At 39.2% G+C, this 14,942-nt stretch overlaps 1 protein-coding gene across 11 annotated transcripts in view; it reads right to left on the reverse strand.

Annotated features, from left to right (window-relative positions):
- LOC1278883 (uncharacterized) overlaps positions 1 to 14,942 on the reverse strand; it is a 92,227-nt gene that overhangs the window by 6,615 nt on the left and 70,670 nt on the right. For 10 of the 11 annotated variants that reach the window (XM_061654674.1, XM_061654682.1, XM_061654680.1 and 7 more), the window contains 4 exons: positions 6,897 to 6,997; positions 6,237 to 6,474; positions 5,042 to 5,110; positions 4,272 to 4,963 (listed from right to left, as the gene is read on the reverse strand). In XM_061654674.1, coding sequence (XP_061510658.1) covers positions 4,724 to 4,963; positions 5,042 to 5,110; positions 6,237 to 6,474; positions 6,897 to 6,997 — 648 coding nt within the window. In that variant the 3' untranslated portion in view covers positions 4,272 to 4,723. Of the gene's footprint in view, positions 1 to 61; positions 155 to 234; positions 427 to 1,903; positions 2,006 to 4,162; positions 4,244 to 4,271; positions 4,964 to 5,035; positions 5,111 to 6,236; positions 6,475 to 6,896; positions 6,998 to 14,942 lie in introns of those variants that run through there. The other variant, XM_061654683.1, reaches the window with a different exon arrangement.

A 14,942-nucleotide genomic window follows, 5' to 3' on the forward strand; every position in this document is an offset into this window, starting at 1 on the left:
GAAAAAGAGGAAATTTTGATTTAGTAATTCCAACGTTGGCTGGAAAGATGATGAGACCTACCTGATGATGCATTCCCTCCACCTTATTCCCGTCGACCTCCAGGATCAGCTGGCCTACCTCCAGTCCACCGGCATCGTACGCTGCTCCATGTTCCTGTAAGACGGAGAGGACAGCAGGTTTGCATTTTGAGAACAAGCTTTTCAACAACCACAGTATAAGGAGCCTTCACGTACGTGGATGTTGATGATGCGTGGCAGCGGATGTTTCGTATTTGCGCCGCCCTCGATGGCGATGCCGAGGATTGGCTTCGATTTTTTAACGGTTATATGAAGATTTCCTCTATGATCAGGTACTATATGTGGTGGTTGATCTTGATTCTGTTCCAGCGACGATCCGTTCTGGTCCAAAGGCAGCCGTTGCATTGACTGGATACGGTTGTAGGCGAATTTGGCAAAAGAAGGTTGGAATGGGAGGCGAGGAATAAAATTAAATTAAAACAATTTATTACGAAAAAAACCACGAAAAGGACATATAAACATTTGTGCCAAAATTGCATCGATATGGATTATGGAGTACGATAAGCGGATGGACATGAGGTGTGACAGGGTTTCTCCCCGTGCCAGAGAGTAACCAGCTCGTTTCGAATAAATACACTTAAATGTTGTAAGAAGGTTATAAATATATGAAATGCTGTATAGAACAAACAATAATACTCCAGAACGTTATCATACGTTATCATTATGAATCGTGCTTTATATTTACTTAAGGAAATTAGATAATAAGAGTGAGATACTGTTGTTTAGTACATACAAATATAATTACTAATAATACAGAAGTTATTTAAACTTGACAAAAAAACAAGAATTAGTATCATAGTATTTTTTAAATTGTTGCTACTACGATGAAGCACTAGAAATGGTGTTCTTTAGTACGAGAATGCTACTATCAGTCACTACTTTAGTACGCAAACCAGTTCTAAAAGCCGAGTAGATGGACTTTGTGGGAAGTGTTATACTCGTTCTTCTACAGTTCTTTTAGGTATATGTGGTGAAATAGCCTTGAAGCGCAATTATAATTCTATGAGTGTTTGTGTACTTTTAGAAGACAGTTGATTACGATTGCGTTTTCTGCAATGTGTACGGTATTTAAATTTAAAGGATAGTAATGCTACAGCTCAACGGTATGAAAGCACAATGTTTGTAATAATATCTACTTGTTATACATTTTAGTAAAGCACTACTACAGGACTACAGTAAGCCGTATCTGGTGATTTGTAGCCTTTGTGGTGATGTCTGTCACTGGGCGTGTATGTGTGTGTGTGTGTGTGTGTGTGTGTGTGTTTGTATGTATGTTTGGTTTCTGTGTTAACTTGTGGTTTTCTTATTTCCACCGTCGATTTTTTTCATAATAGCGTTATCAACAAATGCTGCTACCGAGGTCATTGCTTAGCGAGGGACTAGAGTTAGCGATCGAATGAGCAACGATTCACATCCTAGCAGAACTGACAAACACGCACACATCGAAATACAGCCACACTAAAGACCCAATAGTAGCAACAGGAATATAACTTTCTATCTGCCTCGGTGAACAACTGACACAGTTAATGCCTGTTCGGCTACGCGCAACATGAACGAAACATACACGAGTACAACAAGGTGCAAATATGATCGGTAGTTGTAGACTGCTGGGATAGCTACCCAGGGCTACGATTAACGTTTACGACTTCTATACTGGTGAGTGAAAGAAGAGTGTATGGTTGTGTGGAAAATAGTTTTCCATTCGCTTGGGTAACGTAGCATCATTTTCGCAGCATTTACGCTACGAAGCGTCGGTAAGGCACGTACGTACGGAGGTCGGCACAATAACGGCACACAGTACAGCAAGACACACAGATCTATTTACCTGATGCCGTCTGACACCCGGATCGGTTCCTAACAGTGTTCCTGCGCCTGCTCCGTCCTCATCATTCAAATCAAAACTTCTAGACAACTTTATCGACAATTCCTGGAGCCGCGTGTGTGTTTGTTGTTGTTGTGTGTTTGGTTTAGACCGCCGGATGGCATTTGTTTGATTTGATTTATTATTTCAGGAAAAAAGTTGGAAAGAAAGGAAAAAAGAAAAGAATTGCACGAAAATGAAAAACAACTGTTTATGTACTGAGGTAAACAGTAAAACGCAACACAAAGCAGTGAGGGCTTTTTTCTTTTAAAAAAATTATATTTTTAGAACAAAATAGCAATGAAAACTATAAATACAAAACTCTGCTCTCGGACAACTGTAAAGCATAGGCAAACTAGAAGCATATAATGAACAACAAATGAACAAAGAACCAACAAACGACGATCCGAAACAAATGAACATTCAACCTGTCACATACAGAAACAAAAGAGAGCAGAACATGAAATAAAAGATGAAAAACAAGGATAAACAAAATTAAATGAAAGCAAAACAGAAGAAACAACACTGTAACATAATATTAAACAAATACAATCAAAAAATATACTTGACAGTAACAAACGATAAGCAAACTACACTAATTTGCGATTGACTCATGGAGAGGGACGTTACGAGTCTTATGGGTATTAGTTTTAATGCTGGTATATTTTTTTATTGGTTTGTTGTTTCGTTCTCCAATGTCTAGAATAGTTCATTTAGAAAAAATAATCCTCTTTGTGCTTTTCCTTCTTTAATTACTTCATACTCTACTGAACTAATGTTTCATGGTGTCAATGTTTTCTGTTGGTGTATTTGTACAGAATATACACTATCAGCGGATTGATAGTATAAATACTTAGCAGTTTTCTTCATTGGAATGTGATTAGTTTTCCTTTGCTTGGTTTCGTTTCAATCCTTGATACTATGAGAAAGGTGCCCCATGCTTGCAATGTAGTGCAGAAAAGAATACACTTGAATACAATGGTGGTAGCAAGTGGGAAAGTTGGCCATATTAGGTAATCGAGTTGAAAGGGAAGTAAGAAGAAACCAAAAACAAAAAAAAACGGTGTATAAATATAAAGATGGTGTTTTGGGATGACGATTTTGACTCACGATTGCTCGTCATGAAAGTGTCCATTTATATAAATATAGATTTTTTTCCCTATTACAGATTTCGATTGAGATTGCTTCTGTGCAATTTGGTTGCAGCATAATTCAATACAGCTTTTCAAACAATGCTACGCAGTGAAAGTAATTTGAAACAATGTACGAAACACATGCAGTGTGCGATTAAAAAGAGAGAAAATCTACGCTCTAGCTAACTACACATCGAACTCGAGAGGCCACTTCATTCCTACGGCGAATAAGTTAGTATAGAAATAAAAAAAAGAAAACTGTGAATGTGAAAATCAAAGATACAAATCAACTACAAAGTAGTATAATAGAGTTAAATCAATTAATTAAATAATGTATAAGATGTGGTAAGTGTTTCTTTTGTACTTTTATGAGAACATTGTCGAAGAAAATACGAATAAAAACGGGAACGGCAAATAAACCGATAGGCAGATTCGTATAACAACATAGAAAACTGTCATACATACTTATAAAAATGGACACAATTCGTGCTTCGTAATACTGATTTATGAAGGTGCATCTAAGGAATGCAACCGTTAGAGGCGCAAATTAAACGCAAGATGAAACACACATAACAGTACAGAAGGGAGGTGAAAATGGTTGGATTTAGTTGTTGTGGTTTTGATTATTCAAACTTTTGAAATTGATAGTGCTTTTATTTCGATCATTGCAGTAATGACAGTTTAAACTGGTTAATGCGATAGTCAAATAATATAGAAACAATCAATTTTCCGATCCACTGAGTATTTAGAAACATAATTATCGTGGAAAATAACAAGTGGGTAGTTAAGAGAATATGAAAGTGAAACAAAACATTATACATAACGAAAAAAGTGATATAATTGCAAGAGAAAGACAAACATTGACAAAAGACGAACAACTTTGATCGAAATAGAGCAATATTTGTGATTTTGAAGTGATTCAAAGAGGTCAAGAGAATCAATAAAAAATGAGACAATAAAAACAACAAAACAAAAGAACACAACCAGTTCTCAAAGAGGGGATCATACCCAGGAAAGAAAGAAAGAAAATTAACGCAAGAAATGTAACAGGAGATTTAGAAGTTTAAAGTATGTTAGAGGTTGCACTTACGAGAGGTCTTCCCCAGTACCAAGATTTGACTCGTTGCGTTAAACCACCTAAATGTGATCGTATTCCATCTAAGTAGCTTCCCTGTAAGTTGGCGGGCGAATTTATTAAAAATAAATCATGTCCATACCATGAGGCTACCACAGAACGGATGTGACCGGCGACAAATGGCGAAACGGACGGCGAAAGTGCACTTTGTTTGTTTTGATTAAGATTCCCTTTTTGCAAACTGATATCACCTGATCAATCAATCAATCTTGTTTTTTATATAAAGATATGTTGTGTTGAACGACAATCAAATGAATGAAAAAATCTACAAGATTCTTACGTACTAATCGATTCTATCGAAGAAATGTAAAGAGAGTACCCGTGGAAATGAGTTTACTATAGATTTTGAGCTAATTATTGGTAAAAAAGACTATCATACCTTAACAGTTATAATAATACTAGGTTATAAATTTAGAAACGTTCTAGCTGATGTATACATATTGCGTCTGGATTCTTACACCACGAGCCTATGTTGTGGTCGCTAATTACTTAACGTACTTCAACGTTAAGAAAAGCCTAATTAATAAAAGTGTTCAAATTTTGACGAAAAAGGTAACTATGGTTTCGATCTACAACGTATGAACTCTCTAAAAATGTCTCGGATGTATAAAGGAAAAGGTACGCTGAGTTTGGTTTCATATTAACAACACATTTGAATGATGAGAGGTATATATAGAGAGAGAAAGAAGATGGCACCAGTACACAACGTAAAACGGCAAACGGAAAAGGATGCGGAGGGACGAAACTTACCTGATCCTATGCGGGTGCATTGCAGGTTGAAATAGAAGTTAATAATTACATTGCACAAGTTTAGATCGTTCGATCCACACTTACCGAGTCGTAATCTGCCCTAGATAGCTGAGTCTCGCTTCCTCTCCTGGGTCGTGTAGGATCATTGTAGTCCTGCTCGGTTGTAAGCACAGCGGTCATCGGTACACCAAAGCGTACAAGAAGAGAAACACAAAAGAAAAGACATCGTGTTATCAGTAAACTGGTGAACAATGTTCCAATACGGTCATTTATACTGCAAGAGACACACCGTCCCGGCAGTGTGAGAAGCGCATGAGTGATAAAGACAACGAGAAAAAAAAAAAGAAATCCGTGTAGACAATAACTCAACAAGTGATGTGAAAATTGATTGTGAAGGCGACATATTTGGATCACAGACTTTGCAAAACAAAACGATTTGCCGAAGAGAGAGACAGAGAGAGAGAGATAGAAAGAGAGAAATACATAGATAAGAAAAGGGTGTCGTGACGTGTCATGTCGGGTGTCAACAATGATTCACAGACATCGCCGATCAGATGCATAAACGGGACGTACGGCAAGGGACGATAACGATGGCGAGAAATGGCTAGTGTATGGGCTAGTGTTGTTTTCTATTGGTGTGTTGTTGGCGTGTTGTTTGTTGGTTTACGTTTCGGCAGATTGTTTTGTTGTAGAGATTTTTGTTGTTTGTTTGATAAATTGTTAGCTACAGACACACTTAGAGTCGCTACACTAGAGTTATAATTATTTGATTAGATCATTTAGAGAGCGTTTCTATAAACTAGTACTGGTACGGGAGCAAAGTAAGGTATAACGTATAGCTCTGACGTCATTGGTGAGCTAGAAAACAGGGACACTGAGAGCTCTGGGAATGTGTTTTTGTGTGTGGGAAGATAATCGATAAATGTTAAATAGTAGACTTGTATAATATAATTTAGAATAGTTTGCAAATTGTTGCAAGTTTTAAGATCAAATTAGAAAATCAAATTACTTGATTGAAAAAGACTAGAAAGCATAAGAAAATAATGAAAAGTTTATAAATAAGAGTAAACTGAGGTAGAAGAATAGAGAGAAAAACTAACAATATGGAAAAATCAGTTCCTACCCTTCCCTGACAGAGTGCATAACGAAATTCAGATGGAACGCAAACAAAACTGAAAAAGGGCTAACTAAAACGAGTAGTTAAACGAAAGAAGAGAGAAAGAGAGAGAAAGAGAGAAAAAAAGAAGAACAAATGCAATTAAAAGAACAACACAATCACCTTATTCTTCAACTGTTTAACGACGTCGCTAGACGAGGAGGATATTTTGTGGCGGTTCAGATGATGCAGGCCACCGAGGGCCGCCGACGGGCCGCCGGCAAAGTTCAGCCGGTTGGGCGTGACCGTGAGAGGATTATGCGGAATGTCGGCCAACGATGCGTTCAAGTGACGGGACGAGGCGTGATGGTGTAGGATCGGTCCTGCCGACATCGGCCGGTACGGTAGCGGCGCGGGCGGGCTGTATGCAAAAACCCCGCAAAAACCCCGTGTCATACCCCCCCAAGAGATATTGGAATGAGCCCCATCCCACCCCGCCACCCCCGGCCCAAGACATTTGCATTTCAATGTGTCCGAGTGTGGGTTTCCGAAATGAAAAGAAACACGCGTGTGTTTGGAGTTACAAATGAGAGGGGGGGGGGGGGGGAATAGAGAGAAAACAAAACAAATAAAAAAAAACAGTAGAATCACAAACACACACGCACACCCATACCCGCACGCCATTGAAACGCATCAAGTTGAGGGAATGAAGGGAAAAAGAGAAAAGAAAGAAAGAAAGAAGAACACGCGTTAAGTTACTGCGGATATGCTGGAACCCCCCCACACCATCATCACCACCACCGCCGCAATGGTTCCATTTCAAAATCGTGATCGTGTGTGTACCGATTGCGAATGTCCGGCATCGTCGATGCCAATCCGAGGCCAGAGTCTTCTGCGGGACTGCGACCGGTCGCTTCTATTACTTCCAGATCCGTTTCAGACACCTGGAAAAGTGGGGCGATTGGATGGAAAGGATGGGGACATTCGTTCACTTAAGTGGTTACGTACGTACGCGAGGACGCGTTAAAGTGTTGGCTCTGTTTTTTTTTTCAATGCAAATACTATTACCCGTCCACCCCGCTCTGTTGGAGGTGGACGTTCGGTTATGAGGATAGCAAAGATGTCTAGCACTACTACTTGGTACAGGCTACGAGCGGCAGGCGCGCAAGTGTACTATATCTTAACTGTGTACTAACGAGCGAGCGAGCGAGCGAGCAAGAGATATGTATATAGAGAGAAGAAGAGAGATAGTGTACATGTGTGTATGAGTGTGAGTCTACGCTAGAATTAAAAGTGAATGTTTTCATTCAAGGATTGGCGAGAGATAAATAAACAAGATAACCTTCAAACTGCAAACTGACAGCTACTTCTAGATAGCTAGTAGAAGTGGAATGAAAAGAAAAAAAGGCAGACTAGTAAACAAGAGCAGCTAACTACGAGAGGTTTTTTCAAGAAAGGAACAAGCAAGAGGCGTAAGAAATATGGTACAATATGGAGGGCAAATCTATGAGGCTTTAAAGACAAAGAAAAAAATCATCCACAAATTGCTACGGCGATCTAGCAGAGGTGGAGTGTGTGCGTCAGAACAGGCCTGTTCTGATAAAGGTGTTAGAGGAGAAAAATTATACGGAGAAAAATAGTTCTAAGAGAAATTATGAGCTAAGTGTTGAGGGACGATAACACAAGTGGGACGATTCTACTGTGTTAACCGTCATGTGTACGACCGCCTACCCGGGTATGTTTCGCATCTTTATTCCAAAATAACTTTGGATTAAGAAGTTGTATCGACTTCAAATTTTAAAAATGCCTCAGAAAAGATGTTTTATAACCATGTGCAAACAATTAAAAAATATCAAAAATGTTTAATTTTTTAAAAAATTATTTAAGTTTATAAACCCTTCACAAGTACAACCGGCTACCCGGGTACACCATACATTTTGTATGGAAGAATGATGTTTTTCGTGGTTAAAAGCGTATATCTTTTGAATTACTTGTTAGATTTGAATGAAAACTGTCTTATAGGTTCATAATAATGTTATCGTCGTTACATATCGCAGTAAAATTTGAATTTTTAAAATCCTATCAACATTATTTTCAATAAAAATGTGCTGTAACTCCGACACCCCAACCGGCCTTGCCGCATGTTTTGGTGGATGCTTAAGTCTTTTTTTTCTTTCAAATGTTGCATTGCAGTTACATTTTATTGTTTGTTGTGTAACAATATATTGAAAATAACACTGAAATCATCTTGTTTAAAAATATACCAACCACTACAAGCAAACGAAATAGAATTCGCTGGCTGAAAGTTAACACACACATTCATACTTTTGTTATAATGTTACTGCCGAATAGTGCTGGGCGTTTCGGAGCGCACCAATGGTTCCGAAGCTGGCTCCACACACACGGCTCCGGAGCCGGATCCGCACCAACAGCCCCGGAACCGGTGGCGAATATACGGCTCCGGACCAACGGTTCTGGACTAACGTTTCAATAGAGACGGCATTGTATGATAGCGTAAAAAACGAATCTATCTTCTCGCAAGTGTAGAAGCTAACACCGGATGTGATAGTGTGATTGTTGAACAATGTTCAAAACTTATCGATTTTTTCATGTATAGATTCTTTTCAACATTATTTACTCATCTATTTATGGATCTTCCCGATTGAAACTTTATTAAAAAAGGATTTTTTGGTGCAATCTGTTAAAACCGGCTCCGTTGGTACGACGCTGGAGTGGAGTCAGCTTCGGAGCCGTGAGTGCGGAGCCGAAATTGTCTGGAGCCGGTCGGAGCCGGTTTTTTTTTAAACATGATAAGCATATTTTATAGATCGTCAACATATATTTTTATACAACAACCAAAACAATTGAAATATTTATATAACTTTTGAAAGAAACGTAATTAAAACTTAGAAAAAGACTTAAGTATCCACTCAAAACTTGCGGCCTGGCCGGTTGGGGTGTTGTAGCTACAACATATTTTTGATTTAAAAAAAATCTTGACAGGATTTTTAAAAATCTAATTTTACTACAATATGTTATAAAATATTATTATGAACCTATAAGAAATAATTCAAAAGACATACGCTTTTTGCCACGAAAAACATCATTCTTCCAAACAAAATGCATGACGTACACGGGTAGGCGGTTGTACGGTTACGTAAAGTTTTTTGGTCGTACACAAGACGGTTAAAGGGGAGCATTGGTTTCGAGACAATAAATGATCTGAAGTCGTATAAGATTTAGAAGAAAGTAAAAATCAAAATTGTGAATGATTTTTAAAGAGTTCTCACAACAAATTCATATTAGAAAAACTGAGATAGCAACGCGCTCTATCGGCGAGTAGCGTAAGCCTCAATATGAAATATTTCACCGATTTGTTGGATTTTGTCGTCCGTCTTTTTTCCAGAAAAACATCAGATTTAACAGAAAATATTACAAAAGAATTCACGAGATCCAAAACCGATATGACGTTCATTAAATGTTAGTGTTAGCTATACTCTTGAAGATATACAACAACCGTCCATAAATAGAAAGCCTTACGAGTGTTGACCGATCGTCCAATTATCAAAATTTTCCATGACTCACACAATGACTCAGGGCATTGCACCAAACAAAACTGCTCTGGTCATTTTGCCATGTCAATAAACTTCTGAGCGATCGAAACATCTAAATACCGCTCAGTTTAATTTAACTTTTAATGTAGGCGCACAACATGATTGATTTCACATACAAGCAGGCCCAGCTCGTCCGCGTCGCGTCAATATTATCAAGAAAACATTATCAAAAAATCAACCACCCCGAACGGTGTCATCAGCCCACGGTCCACGGCCCATCGGGAACAAACACGCAGCCGCCCATTCTGTGCGCCCATCACTGTTGGATGTTGTTTTTTCCCTTCCCGATTGGCCACTGGGACGCGCCATTTGCTTTGTTTCGTTGTGGCCCGTAGAATGCGATAAGCGATCGGTGTTGTTGTTGTTGTTTTTGGGATGGATGCATCATCTACCGCCGCCCGACCGACGCATAAGCGGCCGGTGATAAGTACAACTTGTTCGAGCATGTGCATGTGCATCCGGAAGGGATGCGGCGTCGAGCCCCGAAACATGGTTGGTACTGGCGCCACCAACGCCACATGACGGTGGCCGCATGTACCGCCTGCCAGTCCGAGCGAGAGATTACAAGTAATCCTTCCATAAATAATCGCTCAGCAAATAAAGCGCGATGCGCGCTGCGTCGGGACCCGGGTGCAACACGTTGCCCGTGGGTGGTGTAATTTATGGTACAGGACCGCGCCTTCGGCTGTTTGAATATTGATGAGCATTATCGGACGGCGTGTGGATGGCGTGAGTGTGTGTGAGGGGTGGGTTTTTATGTTCATATTGAGATTTAAATTGAAAGAAAGTATGTGACGCATAAAGTTGCATTTGGTGTACTGAAGAGCTATTCAGTGGCATGATTTATATCAGTTTACATAAAACGTATTAAATATATATATACAAATACATAAAGAACTTATAGTATCGATAGAATGTGTACGATATTTTATCGATATTTGTATTGTTGAATTACATTTGATCTAACAAAAACCAATTACAGCGTAGAAAAGACGTGCATTGCACCATTGTGACAAATGTAACAAATTCTAGCGCCGCCATTTTATTCTATACAATCCACCCCTTCCTTTACTACACGCCGCTTCAGAGGTGATAAAAAACTACCACAAAAAAACTTCCTTTTCAAAGAAGAGGGGAAACGAACCTCTCCAAAAGCAAACGGCGCCTTCTCATTCGACGAAACTTTCTCCCAATCCACATCGAGAGAATTCATGTTTTTTTCCCTTTGTTTACCTTTTTGTTAGAAAAGGGGAACTGCTGGCTGCGGTAGATTTTTTATGTTTACGCTTACGCAATCGGGCCAATGCGTGCGCGTTTACGTTTCCATGGAGTACATAAAGCCTGAAAAAAATGCTCAACTTCTCCTCCTTGAATACACGCAACAGCAGCAGAGCAGCAGCATCAGTCGGGCACGCTTCCAGGCAACGATTCAAACTCACGACAACGAGCCCCGCTTGCTATGTATAAAAGTAAAAAAAGAACTGCTTCTCCGACCCTTCTCCATCCCGATAGCAGCTCGCACGTGGAAAGGGGCGCCGTACACACACTCACACACCGTAGCACCAAAACACTGGAAGGATAATGTGCGACCATAAATAAATGTAGATGGTTGGTAGTGTTGGGGTGTGTATTTTTTTTCTTCTGTGGGTTCGTTCCATCCATCCATTTCGTTTTGTTCTGCGCTACTCCCTTCCAGAACCGACGCACGGCTGCGAGTGCGTACAGATGTCCCCTTTTTCGGATGGCGATTGAAGCGCACACACGAAGGGCTGCTGTAGGGGAAGCAAGGGGCAACCGTTTCTCCCGACCGTGTGCGATAAAATACGTGTGCGTGTGTTTTTTGTGCTTAGTTTTGTTCGTTCATTTCCTTCTTTTTTCGTACTCTCATCGCTTATTTATTCCGCCTCCGTCCCGAACGCGCCATTGCGTGCGCCTGTGTCTATTCTATCCCCCGTTGGCGCGCTGTGCTCGAGTTTGTTTGTGGCGAGAGATTGAGCGAAAGAGAAAGCGAGAGAGCGCAACCGATAATGGCGGCCGCTAGCGAGGTGCGCCGCCATGAGGGGGAGCTTTTTTTTCTTGTAACAACCTCCCTCCCAACGCAATCAAACAAAAATAGCAAATGGCGCCATTCGGCAAACAGTGCTGACTCCATCATAAAATTGAGGGGAGCCTAGAATTTTCGCACGGGAAAGGGAAGTTACTTTTTCTGAGTTCTTTTCGAATCTTTTCTTTTTCATTGATTGGATTATTTTATGTCGAGTTTTAGCTTTATTTTTCCTTTGCTTTGTATGTTTATATTGTTGGCGATAAATAACGTGTAAATGAAATAAATAATGCATCACCATGGCGACCGGAATAGAGAGTGGAAACGTGTTATCAAGGAAGCACATGGTTTTGAACCAGAATACGAAGATATGTTATAATTTTATGTTGTTCACTGATAATTATTAAATTGAATCATTTCAAGGCATTATTTAAGATTGTTGGTTAAAAAAATCGGTGATAATAGTCGTTGATCTAGGGGTTAGTTTGAATGTTAATAATAAAATAGTTTAATAAAATGTCGTAGCACAAATATACAAGCCAATTGTATATAAATAAATAAATGAATAAATAAAAAAAATCTTTCCTATTAAACACAAATCTAACATTATCACATAAAATTACACTTGATTCTGGCATTAAATTCTACCTAAAGCCAAAGAAAACTGCTCTGTTCCCCATGCCTTCGGTTATTCGCCCAGCCTAACAATGGGGGAGGAAAAAAACCGCTTCCTTACGGGTCGTTTACTCCGTCGACGACTATCCCCAGAATTTTGCTGATTGCTCCGGCTTGGTTAGACGATTTCCTTTCTGGATTTTCTCTGCTTCTTTTGCTACCACTAGCGGGTTATGAGTTTTCCCTTGACGCAAGTGTGCAATGTGCGAAGAAAATAAAAAGCCCCGAGGGAGTATTCTGTGGCGGCGGTTACGAGTGGCGAGGCAAATGTCTATCCACTCTTCTTTACACGGGTACAGCACACAAAAACAAGGAAGAAAAAGGCCCACTGGGTGGTTAGTGGGATGGGGGCGCACTCTGATGCTGTTTTTTTTTTTTGTTTCGTGCAGCCAAAATATTTTCTCCATTTTTCCGTTGATCATAGCGATATGTATTAAAGCACGTGTGTTAGTGTATGTGAAAGTTGTTTACTTTCATTTCCCATTTCTTTGGCTATTTCCCCATTCTTCTTTGCTTCCGAACGCTCCGCTGCAGTGCGTTATCTGCGTTTGTTTAATCGGGTTTGATTACAGTGAAATGAAGCTGACCGTCCAGCCATTGGGAAGGGCCTAATAGCCAACACTACTGCGAGGGTGAAATTATGAGTGTAAATAATCCATACATCTCCCACAAACACACACACAAACACACACACACGCGTGTTTCTGATCGGAAACCATCATCATCGTCAACATCATCATGAGAAAAAAAGCATCAGTTTCGTACGGGAAAGTACGTAAAACCGTGTCCCATCACGACAGCTACGGGACTCACAAATACCGGCCACTTTAAACCCCGGGATTGTAGTGCTACTACGGGGCTGCCACACAAGTGTGTTGTTTTTACACGCTGACAAAATATATTTATTTTCATTAATTTGTCTCTCGCCGGGCTCGCTAGGCGCGGCAAAGCCCGTAATGCGCCTCCTAAAAACCATCCGTTTGTCCAGGGCGGTATCGTTAAAGTGCATTTTAAAAGCAATTAAAGCCCAGTAGCCGCAGGCGCACTTTTGCGTAGAGCAGCTGGGTCCGAACAATAACAAGCGGACCTTAGCGACACAGACACACACACACACCCGGTCGGACGGGCACCAGGGCCCGGTGGATGTGCGCGTCACACGTTGGTTTTTTTTCGGGCGAGACTTACACGGCGAATGAAATGAGCAATAGCTTTAGCGAATAATTATGTCTTCAGTAAGTGTGAGCATTTGCATGAGGCTGATTATGCTAATAATGATCGTAAACATTCCTAAAAGTGAATGATGTTGTTTGTGACGGAATTGGTTTAATACAAAAATGATTATTTATTAAGTGTCTCCGGTAATTGCTGTTAGCATCGAATTTCAGTTCGATCCATAATAAAGATGTCTTTAAAAGTGTTTAAAATGAGCACTTGGAAGGAAATTTATTTTGTTTTATTTATTTTTAAGCTGACGTACATTCATGTCTAATCGGTAAATTTATACAGGTATTCCCCGATATTAGCTATTAATGCGGACCGGAAGCAATAGCGTATCTCGAATATTAGCGTAAGTTTAATTTCGAGATTTTCAGTTAAATTATAGTTAGCTTTCGTGTAATTTTGTTTGAAGTGGTTGGTTTTAGCCACTTAAATCGTTATTTGATCTGATTTCAACTGAAGATTACAATTTTTTCCTTTTAAAATGATTTTTAAAATTCGAAGAAAAGAGAATTTATATTGCTTTTTTCATATGATACGTCAAATCAGTACAAATTGCTCAAAGAACTGTCAAATTAAAAAAAATAGCGTATAGTGTAATTGCGTATATCGAGTAAGGCGCATATCGAAGTATATCTGTATTTAATTATTGGAGCACATATACAGGACTTAAACATTAAATATGACGCATTAATTATTAAATTAAAAAAAAACATGAAGTATTCAATTTGTCTGGCAAAACGGCGCAAGCAAGGCGATTCTTCGATTAATTGTTATCTTTTTATAAAAATATCTCGTAGACAAAAATCCTAGTCATGGCACCAATAATGCTGTTCAATTGGCTTTTAATAGACCCAACATTCTCACCGAAAGTAAAGTGCCATATAGACCTATAAACCCGAAGACCTATAAACCCGAACATATCTTGTATTATTTTTTCGCATTGAAATTTTTGAACCTCATTAAATATGACGACTGGAAATTCATGTCACTTAGGTGGATTCCGACTATCGTGTTATGGAGCATGTAATGAAATTATAAAGCAAATAAAGCATAATAATTTAGATGTTCAATCGATGGACCATTTTCATCAAGAATTCGTGTTCACTAATGTCTTGTATTTCCAGTGTATTGATGATTTTTCAAATATTTGATCGTTAATTATTAATACGGTGAACATTTTCTTTATTTTATTATCACGATATAGTTAGTTTTGCTTTTTAACGTAATAGAACGCATTGATAGTATGGTTTGCGTCTTCGTTAAAACAATATGATAATATTGCACGCGCAACAGGAAAGAAAGCGATGAAATTCTTTATTCAAATAAAAATTTCAT

The sequence above is a fragment of the Anopheles gambiae genome, chromosome 3, assembly GCF_943734735.2.
Source record: "Anopheles gambiae chromosome 3, idAnoGambNW_F1_1, whole genome shotgun sequence".
Classification (NCBI taxonomy): Eukaryota; Metazoa; Arthropoda; class Insecta; order Diptera; family Culicidae; genus Anopheles; species Anopheles gambiae.